Here is a 22,955-nt window from a genome sequence, read left to right as displayed (position 1 = left end):
ACTGCATCCCTTTCATTCTGAAGTGCCCATTTCTCTACAGCTACTACAGAGTTACCTGTCTGTCTAGGATCCCTGCTCGCGATTTCAGATCATCATACGCTCTTTGCAACATGTGCTCCCTCTCCAGGTGTAGCATCTCTTGGAGGAGCAGCACGTTGGTACGTTTTTGGACCTCAGCGGCTGAGAGGGCAGCCAGCTGCTGCTGATAGTGCCAGACTTCGGCATCAACGCCTGCCACCAGCGGCGGAGGCTGCGGTGGCACACAGATTTCTAGGTGGGCAGACGTCTGTTCAACGTCTCTCTCCCGACACAGCACAAACTGGTACAGCTGGTAGTGCCTGATGAGCGTGTTATAGAAGTATTCAAACAAGACATACGGTTTGAAAGGGCTCAGCTTTGGCTCACACGCCACGAGTTTATCTTGTAGGAGACAGATGGCCTGAGAAACGGGTAAACCTGGAAAGAAACAAAATGAAAATATTTCCTAAGTAACCCCTGCAAGGTTCTTGTAGCAATCAGAATGCCATTTTGGTACCATGCTGTTTAAAGGATGAGGTGATTAGCACCAACCCTTGTTTGTTTGGGGGGGAAATAAACTGATATTATCCCACACTGTTCATCTTTAATCTTGTCATGGGGGAACGATGGGAAGCCACTGTTTCTTGTGGGCTGTTGTTTAGAAAGATGTGTTAGATCCACGTGGCTGCATTTTACAGGACATAACAGCTAGGGTTGAAGGATTATACTGAGTTTTACAAGAAGGGCTGCCACTCAGCCCGGAAGCTTACAACAAATGAAACTGTTTGACAAATGTTTTTAGCAGACAACGATCCTATTGGGATAACCCCACTCCGGTATTTTACACTGTGATGGTGTTGATATGCACTTGAATCAGCTACATGAGGGAAGGGGAATTTTTGTGACAGACGCATATAATGGCTCAAGGGCTGGTTCTGCACCTACTGATTCTGCAGTGCACACTCACACCTCTTGTTGAATTGCCTTTGTGGTCACACTGAGTGCTGCTGCTGTTGTTATTTATTACATGTGTTACCATAGTGCCTAGGAGCCCAGCCAGGGACCAGGGCCCTATTGTGCCAGGCGCTGTACAAACGCAGAACAAAAAGACGATCCCTGTGTGACGTTATTGACCTGAACTGTAACCGTATAGATCATTGTTGCAACCGAGGTCCTCTAGTTGCACAAAATCTTTTACAAAGTAGGTCAAGTAAGGTGTCTACGAGAAGGTTATGATTTGCAGTTTATGATTATGCTATCTGTATGCAGGTATAATTTTGTATTTAAAGTTATAAGTATTGGCTCTATACTGTCTGTAGTTCAAACTTGTGCTATGCTTCTGGCTGACACCCCAGACAGTTTGGCAGCAGCACTGCCTAGCTTGCTTGATGGCCCATTAAGGACCATCAGCTATACAATTGACCCATTGAGAGAAGGCAGATACACCTTGTGACTCAGCAAGGCATGAAGGGACATGCCTACTGAGAGGACTCTAAGGCTTTCAGGCAACGTGCTGGGCAGCTTATTTTTCGAACAAAGGAAGCACAGGCCGCATGTCAAGAGACTATAAAAGGCAGCTGCATCTCCTCCATCTTGTCTTCAGTCCTGCTTCTTACCTTTGGAGGAACTTTGCTACACTGAAGCTCTGAACAAAGGACTAAATGACCCATCCCAGCTGTGGATGTGCTCCAGAGACTTGATTTGAACCTGCAGCTTATTCTATCACCAGTACAAGCCTGAACCAAGAACTTTGCCATTACTGTATGTAATTGATTCCATTTAACCAGTTTTAGCTCTCATCTATATTTCTTTCTTTTTATGAATAAACCTTTAGATTTTGGATTGTAAAGGATTGGCAACAGCGGGATTTGTGGGTAAGATCTGACTTGTATATTGACCTGGGTCTGGGGCTAGGTCCTTTGGAATCAGGAGAACCTTTTGTCTTTTACTGGGGTATTGGTTTTCATAACCATTCGTCCCCATAAGGATCAGTGCTGGTGGTGATACTGGGAAACTGGAAAAAAGAAAAGGAGTACTTGTGGCACCTTAGAGACTAACCAATTTATTTGAGCATAAGCTTTCGTGAGCTACAGTAGCTCACGAAAGCTTATGCTCAAATAAATTGGTTAGTCTCTAAGGTGCCATAAGTACTCCTTTTCTTTTTTGCGAATACAGACTAACACAGCTGTTACTCTGAAACCTGGGAAACTGGGGTATCTGAGGGAATTGCTTGTATGACTTCTGGTTAGCCAGTGGGGTAAAACTGAAGTCCTCTCTGTTTGTCTGGTTTGGCATGCCTTAATAGTAAAGGAACTCCAGCTTTGGGCTTTAACTGCCCTGCTCTAAGCAATTTGTCCTGAATTGATACTCTCAGTTGTGTCCTGCCAGAGGCCGCTTCGTTACACCCTGCCCTAGAGAGTTTACAATCTAAGTATAAGACAAGAGACAACAGAAGGAGACAGAGATATCGAGGAGGGAGAAAAAGGAAATTATGACACAATATTGGTCAGCAACATACACAGTGGTCTCTGCACACTAGTGGCCTAACTGTATAGGCCTAATGTTCATGCCAGACTGCTAATATTATATAAGATGACTACAGACTTATCTGGAGGGATCTATTTCTGTGTTTACTTGTCACAATGCTTTGGAAGTGACAATCTCTTTGAAGACTTTTTAGTTCCTCTTAGACCATTTAGACCCTGAGCCTGCTCACACCAAAATCAAAGACAAAACTCCCATCGTCCTCCACTGGAGTAGGACTGGGCCCATAATACTCTTGTGACTGGATACAGAGGCTCTACCTATTTCCTGCAAGCAGTAGGGTTGCCACCCATCTGGTTTTTGGCTACTGGGTCTGGGTGCCATTTAGGGTTGACAGGTGCCCAGTTTTTGACTGGAAAGTCCAGTCGAAAAGTGGAGCTGGCAACCCTAAATGGCACCTGCACCTAAAGTCTGGTTACCATGGGGCGGGTGGAGGAGCCGAGTCATTAACCCATGCCAGCCTCTGCTCAGCCGGGGCTGTCTCCTACCTTCAGGCAGGCACCTTGAGATGATCCAGCAAATGATGGGGGATGGGGGAGAGAGGAGTGAGTGATGGGGCGGGGCCTTTGGAGGAAGAGGCGGAGAAGGGGCGGGGCCTCAGGGATCCAGTTACCAGCAATTAGAAAGGTGGCAACCCTAGCAAGCAGGTAGTTAACTGCCTGATCATACCCCCTATTGGGCAGAGTAGTCAAGGCTGGAGACTAAAGGCCCAATCATCGTCTCAGAAGGAATTCAGGAAACTCTGGTAAAACCTTAAAAAAGGTAACAGTGAAACCTATAATAAGTGACCCTCTCCAGGGGCCCACTCAAATGAGATGGTTGACTGAGATGAGGCAGAATTTTTCTCACCCTGTTGAGCAATATTTTGGGGGCAGTCTCGCTGGCTTAAAAGGGTGGTCTCTTCTACAGTTTCAGTTATTTGTGTTCAGAATGGGGAAAAGTCTCTGAGAAGGCTGTACCCCACAGCTAAGAACATAACAATGGCCATACTGGGTCAGACCAAAGGTCCACCCAGCCCAGTATCCTGTCTACCAACAGTGGCCAATGCCAGGTACCCCAGAGGGAGTGAACCTAACAGGTAATGAATGATCAGATCATCTCTCTCCTGCCATCCATCTCCACCCTCTGACAAACAGAGGCTAGGGACACCATTCCTTTCCCATCCTGGCTAATAGCCATTAATGGACATAACCTCCAATGAATTTATCCAGTTCTCTTTTAAATCCTGTTATAGTCTTCGCCTTCACAACCTGCTCAGGCAAGGAGTTCCACAGGTTGCATGTGCACTGTGTGAAGAAGAACTTCCTTTTATTTGTTTTAAACCTGCTGCCCATTAATTTCATTTGGTGGCCCGTAGTTCTTATATTATGGGAACAAGTAAATAACTTTTCCTTATTCACTTTCTCTACACCACTCATGATTTTATAGACCTCTATCATATCCCCCCTTAGTCTCCTCTTTTCCAAGCTGAAAAGTCCTAGCCTCTTTAATCTCTCCTCATATGGGACCCGTTCCAAACCCCTCATCATTTTAGTTGCTTTTTTGAAGCTTTTCTAATGCCAGCTGTTGGTGAAGGGATGAGCTGTAACCCAGGCTGTCTGTTTCTCTTATTGTAGCCTTTGAACTCTATAAACCTTAAGAAGGGAACTTGCTGACCAAAAAAAAAATCATTCATTGTTTGCAGAGCCAGATGACTCTGATCCGGCACAGCCGGGACAATGATGGTAGGTGGTTATTGAGAGGCACTGTAAAGTTAAACCCCAGGAAAATTATTAAAAAGGGAGAGATTCCACTAAACTCCTTCACTCTTCAATGAATATTATTAATGTCTTTTTTGTGGGGGTAGAGGGAATTGGCAGCAAACAAAGACAAATATTGAAATACACAATCATACAGAAGTAAATATTAAATAAAAATGCAATCCCCCAAATTACTAGAGAATTTGGGAAAAGCCATGCATTGGATGTGGTTATAAACAGAAGAGCAGAGCTGGTCAAAAAATGTCCATTGAGTCTTTTCCCCAAAGAAAATGTCTTTTTGACTAAAGCTAAAATTATCCTTTTAGTAAAAATATGTTAGGGGTTTTCATGAAACTTTTCTAGACAAATATTTTTGTTTAATTGCATCAGGAAAATCCCCACTTTCTGGCACTTTTTAACTTTTCTCCCCTTTTTCCAAGGAATAAACACAAAAAAGAGAGAGCGAGAAGGGGGAGTGTAATTTGCACACTAAAATGAAAGTTTGGGGAATTCTTAAAAAAATTTTTCAAAGTTCAAAAATTTCATATTTCACTGAAAACCCTCACACTTTCACAAACAAATAGAAAATACAATTTCTTTTGATTTTTGTGTGTGTAAAATATGCTTCCCTTTTTTCAATCAGCTCTAGCGAAGGGTTTCTTGACCAAATGCTAATGCTAATAATGTGGTTCCCTCATTTTGGGGGACAGTTTATTTATAGTGTGTAAAGGAGAAATTCCACAAAAAATATAGTGTCCAATTATCAAGCTTTCTTGTCTGACAAACACCCGCCAGCCCTCAGCAATAACATAAAAACAAATGGACTTTAGCGTTAATAGCCTGTGCTAATTCTTTATGGATCCGTTCGTACATGTGATGAAGAATATTTTTGTTATTATTACATTACCATTATGCAGAATCCCACAACACTGGCCACAGACTCAGGGGAGACTGAGTTCAATTCCTAGCTGTGCCATAGACTTGGTGTGTGACCTTGGGAAGTCACAAAATTTCTCTGTGTCTCAATTTTCAGTGTGTAAAATGGGGATGCTTCCCTGCATGAGAGATAATGAGCATACATTGAAATAATGTTGGTGAGGTGCTCGGATACTATTGTGATTAAGACCTAGCTAGCTAGTTCGTTTCTGCCAAGCTGCACTATGCATGAATCCTGGGAAGCAGTGACTGTGAAAGAAATTGGGGGGGTCATGGTGAATAATCAGCTGAACATGAGTTTACAGTGCAAAACTGTGGCCAAAATGGCTAACGCAATCCTTGGATGCATAAGCAAGGGAATCTCAATTAGGAGTAGAGAGGTTATTTTATCTCTTGTATTTAGCACTGTTCTGATTGCTACTGTAATATTGTATCCAATTCTGGTGTCCACAACTCTAGAAGGATATTGAAAAGGGTTCAGGATAGGATTCAGAGAAGAGCCACAAGAATGATTAAAGGATTGGAAAACATGCCTTATAGTGATAGACTCAAAGAGCTCAATCTATTTAGCTTAACAAAGAGAAAGTTAAGGGGTGACTTGATCACAGTTTATAAGCACCTATATGGAGAACAAATATTTGATAATGGACTCTTCAATCTAGCAGACAAAGTTATAAAAAGATCCAATGGCTGCAAGGTGAAGCTAGATAAATTCAGACTGGAAATAAAGTGAGGGCAATTAACTAATGGAACAATTTGCAAAAGGTTGGGATTGGTTCTCCAAGACAGGCAATTTTTAAATCAAGATTGGAATTTTATTATTTTTAAAGAGATGCTGTAGTTCAAACAGGAATTATTGTGGGGAAGTTCTCTGGCCTGTGTTGCACAGGAGCTCAGACTGGCTGCTCACAGTGGTCCCTTCCAGCCTTAGAATCTAAGAATAACACAAAGAGCCTGAATTTTAAGTGCTGTAACCTGGCCTTCAATTTTGTCAGTAGAATTTTGCACTCCCAAGTAACTCTTCCCATAATTTTGCACCACAAAAATATTTGTGGGTTCAAATGATTCCACCGTCAAGTCACTAAACTACCTGACTAGAGCTCCTAAATCAGTTTAATGAGAAATGTTGAAAATTCAACCTTGTCTTCCTTTTGAAGATTTTCAAACAGAATCTTTTTGTTTGTTTGTTTTACCATGTTTTTTTTTTAAAAAAGGAGGACTTGTGCCACTTTAGAGAGTAACAAATTTATTTGAGCGTAAGCTTTCGTGAGCTACAGCTCACTTCATTGGGTTTTTTTGTGATTCCGCCCCCCATTTTAAAAAAAAGTATTGAAAACATTATCAAAATGGTTACAGAATTTTTAGTTATGATTTATGTTTACCAAAAAAAAGGTTTTCAGGAAAATAAAAAATTTAGTTAAGCTTTCCAAGCATGTTTTTGATCAGGGAAAAAAAGATATCAGAAAAGGTACAATATTTCACAAAAATGAAAACATTCAAGGGTTGACAATTTTTATAAACATTTTTTTTAAACGGCTTTCTTTTTAAGAAAAATTGTTTAGTTAAAAGTATTGCCAACCCTTCACCCTATACCTGACTGAGCATGCAAATCAGGTAGTTAATGGTGTAATACTGTCATTTGTTCCTGTATTTAATTGTGGGAATAAATTATGCCTCAAAATTGGAGTCTGTTTCTGAAAATCAGGTCCAAAAGAAAAATTTCTGGAGAAAAAGCCCTCTAATAAATTTACAGTCTGTGCAAAGTTAACTGAAGACAATAACTACCATCAGACTAGAAGTTTGAGCCATCCTAGGCAGAAGTCATTATGGTCTGAGCAGGGGACTGGGAGTCAAGACTTCCGGGATCTATTCCTAGCTCTGCCACTAACGGTATGCCTACACTTAAAATACTACAGCAGTGCCACTATCGTCCTTCAGTGCAGGCAGTACCCACGCTGACGGAAGGGCTTTTCCCATCGGTGTAGGTCATCCACCTCCATGAGAGGCAGTAGCTAGGTTGACAGAAGAATTCTTCCATTGACCTAGCATAGCCTACATTGGTATGCTGCACCACTGCATCGTTTTAAGGGAAGACCTGCCCTCAGTTAGCCTATCTGCAATACAAGGATGGTAATTCCTACTTTAGGGTGCTGTGAGGCTTACTTAATTAGTGCTTGTTACACTCTCTGAGATCTGGAGGGGGATGAATGCATGGCCTTATTATTTATCGGTACTTCTGTAACACTGAAAGACCCCGGTCGTCGGCGGGCGGGATAAAACCGGGGACCTTTGGAGCTTAGTGCATGAGCCTCTACCGCATGAGCTAAAAGCCAACTGCCTGTTAGCTAAGGCTGTAGAGCCAACTCATTTAACTCTCTCTCTTGAAGGGGTCTTGGTGCCACTAGATGGGACAGACCACCACACCCAGGATGTGTGTGGGTTACACTTCCTCAAAGTCAACAATGACAAGTCTGAGAGTGAATGACACCATCTGGGGTAAAAGTAGGTGGAGCCCAGGGAAGTAAAGTCCTTGGGGTGAAGAGATCTGGCTCATGAGATTCACAGCCTCGCCAGCTGACTCAGGCACTGCACAGCAAGACTGTAGCCAAGCGCTTCAGGAACCTGAGGTGAGTCTGTGCTGAACTGGCGGATAGGGAGATTAAATACACCATTGGCCCAGCACTTAGAATGAGGAGTGACTGCGCGTTATTCCTTGACAAAGATTTGAATTGCAGTGGTGATAATACCAGCAAGGGCTTTGACTGCCCAGATGCCTCATGCACCCATGAATGGGGCCATGTGCAAAATTGGCTCTCTTGATAAAATGGCCCTAATGGGAGTGTATCGACCTAGATCATTTGTGATAGTGTTTATATCTGTCAAGGGAGAAGCCAAATAATGAAGAAGACATCAAACACAGAAGCCCTTGGCATAGATTTCATTCCACCGCAAGCAGGGAGTGGGCAAAATGTGTATTAATATGACAGTAGCAACTAGAGAGTCCAGCGGTAACGTTAGGGGCTGCATGTGCGTTGAGGCCTGCGCTATGCCTAAAGCGTAGGTTGACCTAGGTATGTCGCTCAGGGGGGTAAAAAAAATCACATGCCTAAGGCTATGGCTACACAAGAGAGTTTACAGCAGCACCCACGGTGCCGTTATAAGCTCTCTAATGTAGCCGCTCTAAGCTGACGGCAGGGAGCTGTCCCATCAGCTTAGCTACTATAGCCCCTGCGAGCAGCACTCGCTATGCAGCCGGAGAAGCTCTCCCGCCGGCACGGCACTGTTCACACCGGCGCTTATGTTGGTGTAATTTATGTCACTCAGAGGGGTGATTTATTCACTCACCTGAGCGACATAAATTATGCCGACATAAACTGCAGGGTAGACATAGCCTAAGGCCTAGTTAGGCCAACCTAAACCCAGAATAGCAGTCTTCCATTGACCTAGCTACTGCCCCTAAGGAGGTGGATTTACTACAGCAACTATGGCATGGCGGCATTGCAGCTGTGTCACTGTAGTGCTTGTAGACAGATCCCTAATCAGTGCCATAAAGCACTCAGAATTTAAATAGACAAGACAGACAACAGGTGAGAGAAAGGAAGCATTGTTGTTATGCCCATGTTATACAGGCATAGAGGGCCTAGTTCTCATTTACACTCAGACCCCTTTACCCAGTTCTGCAGGCAGCTGGTAACGTGACTTAAAAACCACTTTCCACTACCCAAGTGGTGTTAAATGCTCCCAGTCTAAATGAGAACCAGGCTCTGTTGGAGAGGTGTGGTCACTTGCCCAGCATCACACAGGGAGCCTGTGACAGGGTCTGGAACTTGAACCCAGATCGTTGATGCCCCGATCAGCACTTTTACCACAAGACGATCCTTCCTCTCAGAGTGACCATTATTATGACAATTATTATTATTTGTATTGCAGCAGAGTCTAGCACCACAGTCATGGGCCAGGACCCCACTGTGCAAGGTGCTGTACAAACACAGAACAAAGAAACGATCCCTGCTCCAGAGAGCTTACAATCTATGTATTCATGAAGTCGAAATAACATGTAAATCAGGCCTGTGATCTTCTTTTGGTTTCATACCAGTATAACTCCATTAACTTCAGTGGAGTTACTCCTCACTTACTTACACTGGTGTAAATGAGTTCCGAATTAGGTCCATCAACTTCAGTTAAAGAGTGGATTTAGGGTTATTTCACAAGCACATAGGGGGCTCAGTTACACCGCTGTAAATCTGGAGTAGCTAGTGGAGTTACTCTGGATTTACATGAGTGTAATTGAGAATAGACTCTGATCACATCGTTTCTGGATCAAGACCTTCAGGAAAACAGCAGGAGTGGAGAGGCCAAAGTTTTACTGTAAGGGAAGTCTATATTTAGGGCCAGCGATTAATAGCACCAAGATGCTACCGGAAAAGGAAAGCTGGATTGCAAAGAGAACGGGAGTCAGCACTGACCCTCCCAATCATCCCCCCTGCCACATCTGCCTGGGCAGTCCTGCTGCTACCAAAGTTCTCTCATTTGGACTCTCAGAATCTGGGGGTACTAGCAAGTTGTGGAGTATCAGCACCTCTCCATAGAGGATCTGGGCTATTCCAGCTGGGATATGCAAGAGTGGCAGCTCCCTACGGACACAGAGGAGAGAGCACAGCATGTCTGTCTATGAGGGGCCAAATTCGGCTGTATGTTAGGTCTGCGTTGTTCTTCTCATTAGGGCATAGACAGCTCGTGTTTAACCATGCTCTGATTTCTGTTTAAATGTTCCATCACTCCAGCACAATAGCAATTACAGCCAGGCGCTGACTGCAGCCTGCTGCTACCTGAAGTCCGGTGCCCCCCCATGCACGACGGAGCCTGCCCACTGGTCTCTGCAGCCCCATCCAGCACCCGTACACCACATTAGCAACCTCTCCACACAGCACCCAGGCACATTAGTGGGTATCGGGCACCCGGGACCGGATTCTGATGTCACTTACAGGGGTGTAAATCTAGAGCCACTCCAGTGAAGCCAATGGAGTTACACTGGAGTAAAACTGGAGCGAGAGGAAAACCAGCTTCAATCCACTAAGGTAGTTAGGTGCCTAAACCCCAGACTTAGACGTTTAAGTCCCAGTTTTTGGCTCCGCTGTGATCCAGAAAATTCCCCCCATTATAATTTTTCACCCAGTGGTTAGAGCGCTCCCCTGACAAGCGAGAGAACTCTGTTCAAATCCTTTCTCCCCATCAGGCAGAGGGTGGAATTGAACCTTGGTCTGCCATATCTCAGGCGAGCGCTGTAACCACTGGGCCAAAAATTATAAAGGGGGGTACCACCACCACCACCTCTGCCACCATCTCTTCCTCCTCCTGCAAGTAACTACTTAGGAACCTGAGTCCAGAAGATGGGCTCCTCTTCATGGATTGCAAACAGAGATAGACACTTCCTTGCAGCCTGGACTTAGGTGCCTATCTCGGTGAGAGGGGAGCAGCTTAGGACACACCTCTGGTGTTGGCATCTCTCATCGGCTAGCAAGGTGGCTCCCTGCCTAGCATGCTGGCTTTTGTGGATCGCATTCTCGGGCTCCTCTCTCTGGCCATTCATTATACAGGGAGCCTAGGTCGGTGCCTAACTCAGGCTTTGTGGATTGCATTGTTGTTCCTGTGATTAGCAAGGTGCCGTGGTGGTCAGTGCTGCAATGCCGAAGTCCCCTTGTATGTCTGGGCCCTAGTTCTAGCCATGTCCACCTGGAGAAATACATCCTTGTACAGGGAGCAACCACTGCCTGCAGAGGAGGTGTGATCTGGAGGAGAGAGGGAGCCATGCAATGCACGGCGGGCCTGGGGGCAGAGGGAGAGCTGCAGGGTGAGTGGAGAGCTACGGGAAGTGTGGGGCTCTCCTGGAGAGCTGCAGGGGAGCAAGCTGCAGCCACGGTAGAAACTGGGAAGGGTAGAGGATCCTTAGAAGTTCTGAGCTCAGAACATACCACCTGATCCAAAGCCCATTGAAGTTGATGGGATTCTTTCCATGGACTTCAGTGGGCTCTGGCTCAGGCCCATACTGGGGTGGGGGATTGTAGGGGAGAGATGGTCACTGTGAAGTGGCAGCAAAGTGACACTTACAAGGTGCCAGGTGGCCAGGAGTCTGCCCTGAGGAAGCCTAGCCTGCCTTTGCAAACTGTGCCTTGGTGTAGGATGGTGTCTCTGCCCTTCTCTCTCCTGCAAACCTTCTCTCCTCAGGTTTGTGTGCACAGCCCTAACCTTTGTATATACAAGAAAACAAATAAGCCTTTGTGTTTTTCATTTCAGAGGTTAATGGGGATTTGGCTGGGATCGCAAAAGAAGGCAGCCGACATTCCCTTTCCCCTAGCTACCGCAATTGCCTCCTCTCTTGCCACCCCAGCTCTCCCCTTTTCAAAGATTCATTGATTCCCAGGCCAGAAAGGGACCATTGTGATCATCCAGTCTGACTCCCGTCTAACACAGGCCAGAGAACTGCACCAGAGTGATTCCCAAAGCATATAGTTAATAAAACATCCAATCTTGATTTATAAATGGCCAGTGATGGAGAATCCACCACGACCCTTGGTACGTTGTTCCAATGGTTAATTACTCTGACTGTTAAAAATGTATGCCTTATTTCCAGTCTGAATTTGGAATTTCCAGTCTAGCTCCAGCTTCCAGCCATTGGATTGTGTTACACCTTTCTCTGCTAGACCGAAGAACATATTATCAAATATTTGTTCCCCAGGTACAGACTGATAGACTGTAATCAAGCCAACCCTTTGCCTTCTCTTTGTTACGCTAAATAGATTGACTTATTTGAATCTATCACTATACAGCAGGTTTTCTAACCTGTAGCGGGATGGTCACCCCGCTCCAGCCCCGAGGGGGTTAAAAACAGCTCTGGGGAAGGGCTGCCCTGGGGAGCCAGTCATGGGTGGGCTTGAGGCAGCCAATCACGGCCCGGCTGGGCCAGTATAAGAAGGGCTCCTGGGGAGAAGGCAGAGAGTCTCACTCTAGCCTTAGAGTGGGAAGGACCTGGCTGCCTGGGAGACAGGGTACCTTAGACAGAGCAGTGCTGGGGAAGGGCAAGAGGAGCTGGGGAGCTCCAGCCTGGCAACTCCCCGAGCTGAGGCCTTGTTAAAGGCCCAAGGAGGTACTGGGGCCACAGAGGTGCAGCCCAGGGATAGGCAGAGGCAGCTGGTCCAACCCCTTTGCCAATGATGAGTGGCCATTATAGACTGCAGTTTGCCCCAGAGAAAGGGGGCTAGATGAGGACTGGCAGTAGCCACTGAGGCAAGGTGAAAAGAAAAGGGTGACTTGTGTCACCTTAGAGGGCATAGGGGGTGGGGATTCCCATGGGAGGGGAGACCCAGAGTATGGGGACTACTGTGGGGCAGAATCCCAAGGTAAGAGGGCACTGGGGCCTGCGGCAGACAAGACACCAGCCAACAAGGTGTGCTCCGAGGCTGGAAAAGAACTAATTCCTGGATGAACAGCAGGAGGCGCTATGCCGGTGAGTGCTCGATCTGCTACGTAACCCTTTAATAATTTTTATGGCTCTTCTCTGAACCCTCTCAAATTTATCAACATCCTTTTGGGGGATTCTCCCAATCCATCTTGTATGCTGTCTCCACAGTCTTTCCTCTTGCCAAGCACATCACATCCCATCCCTCTTCAGATCTCTCTGTTACCTTCCCAACCTTCCACTCCAAAGGTATGATCCAAAGTCCAGTGAAGGAAAGACTCCCATTGACTTCTGTGGGCTTTGGACTGGGTCTCTAGTCCTTGCCTTATGGCCATGCACAACGTAACACCTCCCTACCTCTCTGCTCTTCTCTCTTTTCACTACCCCTTAACCACTCCACTCTGCCTAAGGCTGCGTGAGGAACCAACCCTTCACTTTCTTCTCCCACTCCCATCTGCGTGCCTGAGTCCAAGAGGCCTGCTCTGCCTCTGACCCTGTTCACCGTACCTCTATCTTTTCCTTCATCCGACCCCATCCACCACACCTCCACCTTCAAATCCCCCCCCAACCCTTCTTCCAGGTAGCCCATAATCCTGAATCCCCCTTGAAAGAAAAGTTAAAAAGACAATAGAAAACAGGAACAAAACATATGCAACTAACCAAACAGGCATGTAACATCATTGCTTTGCTTTTCAATGTACCATCCTTGGCCAGTAAGCTGGCTATTCAGGTCAGGGCAGAGGACCCTGGGCCTGCTTCTCCACTGCCTTGCACCTTGAGCAGTCGTTTACACCTGTGCAAACTCGGCAACACTCCCATCTCAGAATTCTCCACTCACACCAGCATTTTACACCCATGTTGCACGGCATTGGTGACCTCACAAAGGAGCAAGGCAGTGCGGAATCTTCTTGCTGTCATGCACATTGCACAATATTGGCACTGTACAAATAACAAATATAGTTAAGCTTTTGCAGCTAACATACTGATGGAAATGGTCTGAACAATATTTCTCAGTCACTAACACAGTCTGAGTTTATAAAAGCAGCATTTTCCATCAGTGTCAAAGTTTGGCTCCTCACCCTGAAATGAGTTGTGTTTTTTTTTTTTTTCCACAAAGATTTAGTTCTGGAGATTAACTCCTGGTGCACTCTGGCTCTTTTGAAAGATTTCAATCTATCATTAGCTTCCCCATCCATTATGCAGCAGGGCTGATTATAAACTACACAGCATAGCTCCTTCCCCTGTGAATTGGCAGGGCAAACTGAGAATGGGTTGCTACTTTATTATAATATTCCCCACCCTGCAAAGGAAAATTTAATTTCTTTGTGATGTTTTAATTAAACTTTAAACTAATTGCTAAGAAGCAATGGATGTCTCAAATAGATTCTGTCTCATAAGGCTCGCTTGAGAATCAATATGATCCTGGGTGTTGTGTGGCAATAACTAGGACACCATTGAAAGGCAGCGAATTCTGAATGAATTACTCAAACTGGAAACTCCTTGGGGCAGGGACCATCTTTGTATGGCCTCTAGCACAATGAGGTCCTGGTCCATAACGGGGACTCGCAGGTGCTGTAGTAATACAAATAATAAAATTCACTCATGCACAGAGGAATCAGAAATGGTCTATGTAGTTCTTAAGTCCTCAGCATATGTGGGTTGCAAGCCGTGCATAGGCCTGGAGCTGGTCCCTGCTCGAGGTGAATTTCACCTTCTGTGTGAAATGGTTTTGCTAGGCTGTCATTCACACTATACTATCCCACAAGTCCAAACCCGGGTGGCTTGCAGAACTTTCTTGAAGCCCAGAGCAAATGTGCAGAATAAACCTGTAGTGCAAACAAGTTGGCTACTATGACAATAACAGTGAGGCCTTCAAAACCAGCATTATACAAACATGACCGACCTCAAATGATGTGAACCAGTTTGATTAGCTCATAAGTAAACAGCTAGCAAACTCTGGTTGTCCCCATACTCCCTGTCACATGGGGATGTGCAGCGCACCCAGAGCTCCCACCTGCTCATTGGCAGAGGAGGCTGCTCAGCTACTTACTATGCTCCTTGGAGGTGGTACTCAGCACCCCGTGGGCCCTAAATGCCATACACCCAGAGGCATCGGCTTTACGGTCAGTCGTACAAACAGGCAATTATTTAGTGAGTTCATTGAAAACATAAACATTCTAACGCCCAACATTGCAAAGCAGGGAACGCAACGGCCATGCTTTGTAGCTGGTAGGGGGAGGAAGGGTTGTATCCTATCCAGGCATCCCCAAGGGAGCTCTGTTCTCTCTCTCATCCCAAGGCATCTGGGTGGGCTCTGATCACCTTGAACGGAGGGGAGAGGGACTATAACTGACTGGGAGGTGAGGTGAAACACCCAGGTGTCCCCTCCCCAGACCCTTACCCCTGCACTTCCCAGAATGGAAGGTAGGAAAATTGTCCCTTTGTCTGACTGTCATGTAATGACATCCTCTCGAACTATGTCACTGTGGCTTTACCACCCAGGAGCACTGGAAGCTCCCTAAAAGTGCAGGGGGCAGGGTAATGGTGCCCAGACTGTGGCCCCACCCCTGTGTTGCCCTTCCCGCCAAGGCCTCGCCACTGCACCACCCCTTCCCCTGAGGGCCTGCCTCCATGCTGCCTCTTCCCTTCCCCCCTGCAAGACCCTGCCCTGCACTCGCTCCTCTCTGCCCCCCCATCACCCTTACAGCTGGTAAAAAGTGGGGGGGGCATGGCCCCCGGCCCCCCGTTCTGGCACCCCTGTTACCATCCTTTCCTTCCTTCATCTGCTGCTCTTCATTACAGGGGCATGAAGGAGGAAGGGATCTGACACCTGCCCCTCTCAGCTTATCTTAGATCTGATTCCCCTTCTCACGTATGCTGATGTGAATCAGAAGCAACTCGACTGAAGTCAGGAGAGTAAGACTGGTATAAAATCAACATGTGAGGAGAATCTGGCCCTTTACAGCCTCTAGAGTGGGAAGTGAGGGGGGGATCACTCATCCTTTACGTGGATGAGTGTAGGACAAGCCCTAGAACTAAAAGGGATGGAATGCAACCCTGAAACCCCAGAGATAAAGAGAGGATTTGAGAAAGTTCAAATGAGATCCGGATCCAAACTTTGTGGCCCGAGTCCATCTCTGTTTAAATCTTGTGCTAAATAAATACGACGACACGCCTAAATGGTGTGAGCTGAATGTATTATCTTATAAGCAAACAAGGACAGTATTAGCTCTAATTTGTTTCTTGGCAGCAAAGTGGGGGCAAAAAAAAATGATGTCACCAAAATAATGCGTGTAGCAAGAGGCACCGTGCACCTTTCAGGGCAAGGTAGCTTGGCTGAAAAGCTCTGCCTGAAAGACATGCATTTGCATGTTAAAAGCAAGGTGGGCAATGGATGGGATTGACAGATGACAACGGGGCTTGATCCTGCGAAGAGCTGAATGCCCTCGGAGCACACGGACGTCCATGGCGGTTGAGGTGCCTTTTAGGCTCAGGTTCTAGAGGTCCAAGCCGAAGCCCGTTGTAACACCTCATTGTCTTGGGTGGAAGATGCATCAAGCCCTAACATGGCATTTTACATGCACTGGGGTAAATTCTCCCCTCAGCTACACCAGTGCAATGCTGGTGATCCTAGAGGGGACCCCCAGTGGGGTTACACCCGTGTAAATGATGGGACCAAATGGACCATTAGCTGATTGATCTTCACTCTTCTTGTTCGGTCAATATCCCTGTTTTCCAGATGAGGACTCAGAGACAGGGTGACTTGCCAAAGGCCACCAGAGGGGGCCAGCACCAAATCTAGACACTTGTGTGGGAAGAAAAATAGTCAGGCGATGTTTACACTAGGAGTTTGTGCCTGTGAGGCAGGAGTAAAGACCCGCAGCTAGCTTGCTAATCAGAGGCAGTCTAACAAGTTCAGCAGGGCCCCACCTGAGCCGCTTGATTGGCTAAACCCCCGCTTGGCTGAGGGGGATCGGCAGACCTGCTCTTCAGCTCAGCAGGGCACTGGCTGCACAAAGCATTCGCCCACGGCTGCAGTAAGCCTTGCGTCTGCTTGTTCCTGGCCTCATTCTAGCCTTGGACCCTGCCTCACTCCGGTTCTGGCCCTCAGCTCTGATTCCTGGCCTCTGACTTGAGTTCTGCCTGGGGGCTCTGATTCCTGATGTCTACCTCCTGCTCTAAGTACTAGGCATGACCGTCCACGTCCCAGTCCCTGACGCAGTGCAGCATTGGTGTAGCTAGGCATGAACAGCCCCTTTTCCAAGGTGCAGGCAAGCCCCTAAACACAGGGGTTCCTGGCTCCAACCACTCAGCAACACCTTATTTCTGAGGGATAGGGGGCAGATTACGGTTTCAGTATCGCTGGTGTAAAACAAGGGCGACTCTAAGAGCTTTTATGGGAGTTAGACTGGTGTAAATCCGCAGTAACAGAATCTGGACTGAGATCACTTGACTAGTTTTATCTCCGCATGTGGGCCCCCTTAACCAACTCCTTCCCTGTGCCTTTTATTCTCAGAAACTAATCTCAGTGGGAGGAAAATTACAATACCTGGGAGAAGGGGCTACTGGCGATCAATGTGGCTTTGAGGAGTAGCACCATTTCTTAGAAGGAGCCCAATTCCTGTTCCAAATCCTGATGGGCCACAAAAACCTGGAGTATCTATGGGTGACTAGATGCCTTAACCAACTTCAACTTTGTGATAACTTATCACCCAGGGACAAGAAACAGGAAGCTGGATGCCCTATCCCGCAAAGGTGAATATCTCAAACCTGATAGAGATGCACATGCTCAAGGTGCCCAACTTTATCCATGAGACGATCAGCAGTGGTCTGGCATCCTCCATCCACTCCCTGATGATCCGTACACAGTCCAGATCTGCCAGACTCTGAATGTTGTGGGTAGCCAACCTGACTCTGAGTTCCAATTACAGAATGGCCTTCTCTATCACAAGGGTTGTATTTATGTTCTGGAGGGACAACCTGGACTTCAGGTATTGAAAATATGCTGCAATTTGCTGTTTGTGGGCCCTTTTGGCCAATTCAAGATCTGGAACGTGGTCTTGAGGAGCTTTGGGTGGCCAGGCCTATAAGAGTATATACATCAAGGAGTATATACGATTCTGGAACCTCACCAACCATACCAAGAACCCACAATCAAACCCTTAGGTCTCCTCCAGCCTCTGCCCACACCCCCGCAGCCTTGGTCTACTATATCAGTGGATTTCATCGTAGAACTGCCCCGCTTGTAGGGACACTCAGTAATCCTGGTTGCCATTGATGTCCTAACAAAGGTGGCACACTTCATCCCACGCTGTACTTTTCCTAACACATGTGTGACGGCTCGGCTCTTCTTGGAAAATATCTATCACTACCATGGGTTACCGCCAGACATTGTATCGGACTGGGGACACCCGTTCATCTCTCAATCATAGCAGGACATTCTCAGACTCCTTGGCATCAAGTCTAGCCTAGCACCCACAGACAAATGAGAAAACAGAGACAATCAAATCTTGGAGCAGTATCTTCACTGCTTTCTAAATTTACCACCAGCACAGCTGGCTCCCCCTGCTGTGCTACGCTGAGTTCACATATAACAATGCAATCCATGCCTCAACCCAACAGAGCCCATTCTTTGCCAACTATGGTTTTCACCCTCACTTCTACCCAGACCTAACTGTAAGGTCTCCAGTACTAGTTACCACAGATTTAGTGTCCCACCTACACTGGGAGCTCAAGGAACACTTGCAGTCTGCCAGAGAAGCCTATAAACACCACGTGGACCAAGACCATGAGGCTGCCCCCAATCTGTCTGTAGGGGACCAGGTATGGCTTTCTGCTCAGAACCTTAAATGGAGTCAGCCATCTGCCAAACTAGACCACCAATTCCTGGGCCCCTTCAAGATTAAAGAATGGGTAAATCCAATTGCCTTCAGGTTATGGCTACCCTTGAAGATCCACTCTGTCTTTCACATCTCACTTTTAAAGCCCTACAAAGAGAACCCATACCCAGACCATTCCAACTTGCCACTGCCACCCAATGTACAGACAGGAGGAGTGCTTTGTCCGCCTAATCCTCAACTCTTGGAGAATTAGGGGAAAGCTCTAATACCTGGTGGACTGGGAAGGCTGTAATCTGGTTGAGCAGTCTTGGGAACCGGTAGAGAGAGTCCAGGCCCTGGCCATATTGCAAAACTTCCATCAGAAGTACCCAGAGAAACTGGGCCTTGAGGTCCCCAGGAGATGCCCTCAGAGTGTGGGGGTTAGTGTCAGGAATCAGGGCCTGCAGTGGAGCCAGTCTCCAGGCAACCTAACAAGTGCAGCTGGGCTGTAGTAGGCTGCCTGATTTGGTGGGAAGAGTCAGCAGACCGGCTCTTAAGCCCAGCAGTAGCAGTTCAGCGTCTGCTCAAAACATTCATCCATGGCCGCAATAGATCCTGCGCCTGCCTTATTCTAGCCCTGCTCCTGCCTCAAACCCAGCTTTGTCCCTGGCCTTGCCTCACTCCAGGTAACCTGACTCTGATCCTCAGCTCCTATTCCTGACTTCGGACTCTGGCATCTGGCCTTTGAGTCCAGCTTGACCCTGAGCTGCTATTTCTGGCTACTGGCGCTTGCTCTAACCACTAGGCCTGACTCCTTGTTCGAACCATGAGGCAAGATCACCATGTCCTGATCTCCAACAGTCACACAGGAGACCTAAGTTAGTCCTTGACTGCTAGTGGGGAATGCTCAGAAAAGTATGTATATAAAGCTGGTATGAATTCACAGCTGGGTTTGAACTTGAGCCCATAGCAGAGATCTATCCCACTTGAGCTAAAGGAGTAACTCCATTAGCTTGTAGAAGCAGTAGGTTATTATCCTCCAGGCTGACCACCCACTAGAGGGAGCTGTGACAAACTGTGGGCTGCATGTGTTGAACCTTAAATGGGTGTTGCAAGAACAAAGTGTTACACTTGCACACCTAGGTGTTGGAAAGTTTAAAGTGGGCGTGCTGGTGTTTTCACCAACAAATCATAGGCACACCTACATCACATGGGAAGTTTATAGGGACAGTCCTGATATTTGGGGCTTTTTCTTATATAGATGCCTATTACCCCCCCACCCCATCCCCATTTTTAATACCTGATGTCTGGTCACCCTACATGGGAGCCTAGTTTTACCTGTAAGGCCCAGTAATGTTTGTTTATTTGGGGGCTGTTGTGAGGGGAAGCTCATAAGTGTTTATCCAGTGCTCTCAGATCCTTGCATGGAAGGTGCTCTATACATGTGGCTGCTGTTATGACACCAAGATTCAAGTGTTCGCTTCTCACAGTCTCTAATAGAGGTAGGGCAAGGGCCTGATTTCAGCTCTTGCAAACGTGATACGTATGCAGACCTCAGAGTAACAGCCGTGTTAGTCTGTATTCGCAAAAAGAAAAGGAGTACTTGTGGCATCTTAGAGACTAACCAATTTATTTGAGCATAAGCTTTCGTGAGCTACTGAGCTGTAGCTCACGAAAGCTTATGCTCAAATAAATTGGTTAGTCTCTAAGGTGCCACAAGTCCTCCTTTTCTGTTTGCAGACCTGTGTCACTTGGTCTGCAGGGCTGCACTCAGACAGGTCAGCCCACAGTTAAGTGGAGCGCATCTCCTGTGTGCGTCCCCACTCACTACAAGAGCAGGGCTCTTTGCATGCCTGGACAGATCTTGAAATAATGGGCCTGATTCTGCTCTCCCTTACACTGGTGTAACTCATGCACCCTCTCCTGGAACGCCGTGTTCACGCCTCGTCATGAGGGGGCTGCATGGGGACAACTGACCCACTGACTATTAACATCCCTTCCCCCAAACAGTTAGGACTTGATTCTCTTTGCACCAGTTTTACCGCAGTGTAACACCATTGCCTTCCTTGCTTCTGATTTACACTGCGGGGAGAGAGAGAGAGGAGAAGCTGGAGGCAGTTCCCATTGCTAGGGCGCACCTTTGGTTTCGTTCAGCAGCTCTTCCGCAAGCTTTCCCGCTTCCACGACTGCAGGCCAGGAGAGCCCTTTCTCCACGGCGAACACAATGCTGCTGTAAAGACTGTCGAGCTCTATGCTGCGCCTGAGATCCCGCACGTCATCAAACGCCTCCCATTGCAGGAGCGCTCTCAGGCAATGGCGCCCCTCTTCCCTCTGGCAGAGACCTAAACACGAGTGACCTGGGAGCGGCGGAGGATGCAGGCACTTCGCTTGCAGATGCAGCATCTTCTCCTGAACAAGAATGGGCCAGATCCTCACCTGGCTGAAGTCTGAGTAATTCCCTGGAAGCCAATGGAGTAATTCTGATTTATGCCAGCTGAGAATCTGGGCCAGCAAGTGTCTCAAAATATAGGAACCTCGGGCCAGATTCTGATCTCATGGTGGTTTTACTCCATATGGTTCGTAGCGCCTGGTTTTCCCAGGCGTGAGAGAGAGCGGAATCAGGCCCTTAGGCGTTTCCACTGGGTCCATCTCATGCAGTGTCCTGCTTGGTCTGTCATGTCTGATATCAGAGGGGAGCAAGCAGCTCTCAAAAAGTGACTGTGGGCTTTATTGGGCCAGGTGGGGGAGTCACAGCCACCCACCCCCATGTCCCCTCCAGACCCTTGCTTGGCCTAGCTGGGTTTTAGGTCTGCTCTGTGGAGGGGTTGGAAGTGAGTAGAGCCTTGGCTCCAACCCGCATCCCCCTGTAATAGGTCGGCTTAGCCAGCCTGGTACAAGCACTCTTTCAAATCTCTGTGAGGTACTTTCTCCCTGGAGTGGGGTGGTAATTGTGCCTCAGGGTGATCCCTGCGTTGGTGCAGCTTCCAGCCCACTCCTTGCTCAGGAATATGTCTAAAGGTGCAATCATGGAGGCGGCAAAGTTCCTTCCTGACCTTTATAGGGTTGGCCCTGCAGCATAAGAGATTTGCCTCATCACTGCAACCACCCAGCAACAGGCTGCATCCCAGTGACTTTGTGGAGTCAAATCCATGGGACCTAATTCTGCAGGGTGCTGAGTGCCCAGTGGGAGTGAAGGGCAGGATCGGTGTATTTCCTCTTGTCATCTCAGTTCTACCTGCCATAAACTGCCCTGTGGTTTGGGGCCAGGTGTACAATGGCCAGTCATAAACTGCCAACAGCTGATATAGGCCATTTCAGCAACCCTTCTAATTCCCAAATGCTTAGGAGGAGGTGTGGGCATTGTAAAGGTGTGGCAGGCAGGGATCTAACCTATTGTTCCCCTGACCCATGCCATGTGGCTGGGGTCAGTACGTGCTTACTCACTATTGCAGTGGGAACGGGGTATAAACCCTCATCTGATTCTGAAGGTGAAAAGAAGAGAAAGAGAGCAGGTCTGGGGGCCAGAAAGAGGCAGAGGGAAGGGACTGTCAGCATCACAGAGATGCCTGCTGGGTCCTATGCTGAGGTTCAGAGCTAACTCCGCCGAGCCCCAGCTATGCTGTGGCGTTAAAGACCCAGCTCCTGAGCTCAGAGAGGTAAATCTGGAGTTGCTCATCCAGTGTCAATGAGGTTATCTGGAATTTCCACCAGTCTCGGGTCAGGTGATGCACTATTCACCAAGATCTTAAAAATCTGTCTCTTTGGAGTCCTATGTTTTAGTGGGGGGGAGGGATAGCTCAGTGATTTGAGCATTGGCCTGCTAAACCCAGGGTTGTGAGTTCAATCCTTGAGAGGGGCCATTTGGGGATCTGGGGCAAAAATTGGGGATTGGCCCTGCTTTGAGCAGGGAGTTGGACTAGATGACCTCCTGAGGTCCCTTCCAACCCTGATATTCTATGATTGCCTAGAGTAGGATTTGACCTAATGGCTCTGACCTCTCCGTATTTCATGAATGAATGATAGTTATCTTTACCTGAAGCTGACAGACTCTCCTTACCCCCTCTGCTGATAAGGCCGCCATCCTTATCAGAACCCGTTACTAGGGGGCACAGCTTGTCTTATACAATCACAAAGGTGGCAAAGTTCCATTGCGTGGTAATGTTCTAGAGCCAATCCAAGCCCTCCCAGCCCAGGCGGGACTCTCCCCGACAGCAGATTCCCTAGAGTTGTATCATTTGCTGTTAAATGTCCCAACTGATGGGGCTGCTATCCCAGCCCCATTGCACAGTCTAATAGATCTCACTGCCAGGAAGCTTTTCCAGTTATTGGATGCAGCCACTGAGGTTGCTAGAAAAGCAGCTTGACTGTAGTGTGGGCAGAAGCGGGCCCCTTTCTGCATAAATGGTCCTTCCCTTTGTTTCGTTCCAGGCCTCTTCCTTACAA

General features: G+C 47.3%; 1 protein-coding gene across 1 annotated transcript in view; it reads right to left on the bottom strand.

Moving 5' to 3' along the window:
• Nucleotides 1-22,593, bottom strand: part of C3H8orf74 (chromosome 3 C8orf74 homolog) — a 40,711-nt gene extending 18,118 nt beyond the window's left edge. The window contains exons 1-3 of the mRNA XM_077811455.1: nt 22,546-22,593; nt 20,651-20,843; nt 56-456 (exon numbers count right to left, since the gene is read on the bottom strand). Of these exons, the coding sequence (XP_077667581.1) occupies nt 56-456; nt 20,651-20,843; nt 22,546-22,593 (642 nt within the window). The remainder of the gene's footprint in view (nt 1-55; nt 457-20,650; nt 20,844-22,545) is intronic.
• Nucleotides 22,594-22,955: the final 362 nt, after the last annotated feature.

This window comes from Eretmochelys imbricata, chromosome 3 (assembly GCF_965152235.1).
Source record: "Eretmochelys imbricata isolate rEreImb1 chromosome 3, rEreImb1.hap1, whole genome shotgun sequence".
NCBI classification, from domain to species: domain Eukaryota; kingdom Metazoa; phylum Chordata; order Testudines; family Cheloniidae; genus Eretmochelys; species Eretmochelys imbricata.
The sequence above is the reverse complement of the archived record's forward strand: the minus strand, read 5'-3'. Positions and strand labels throughout refer to the sequence as shown.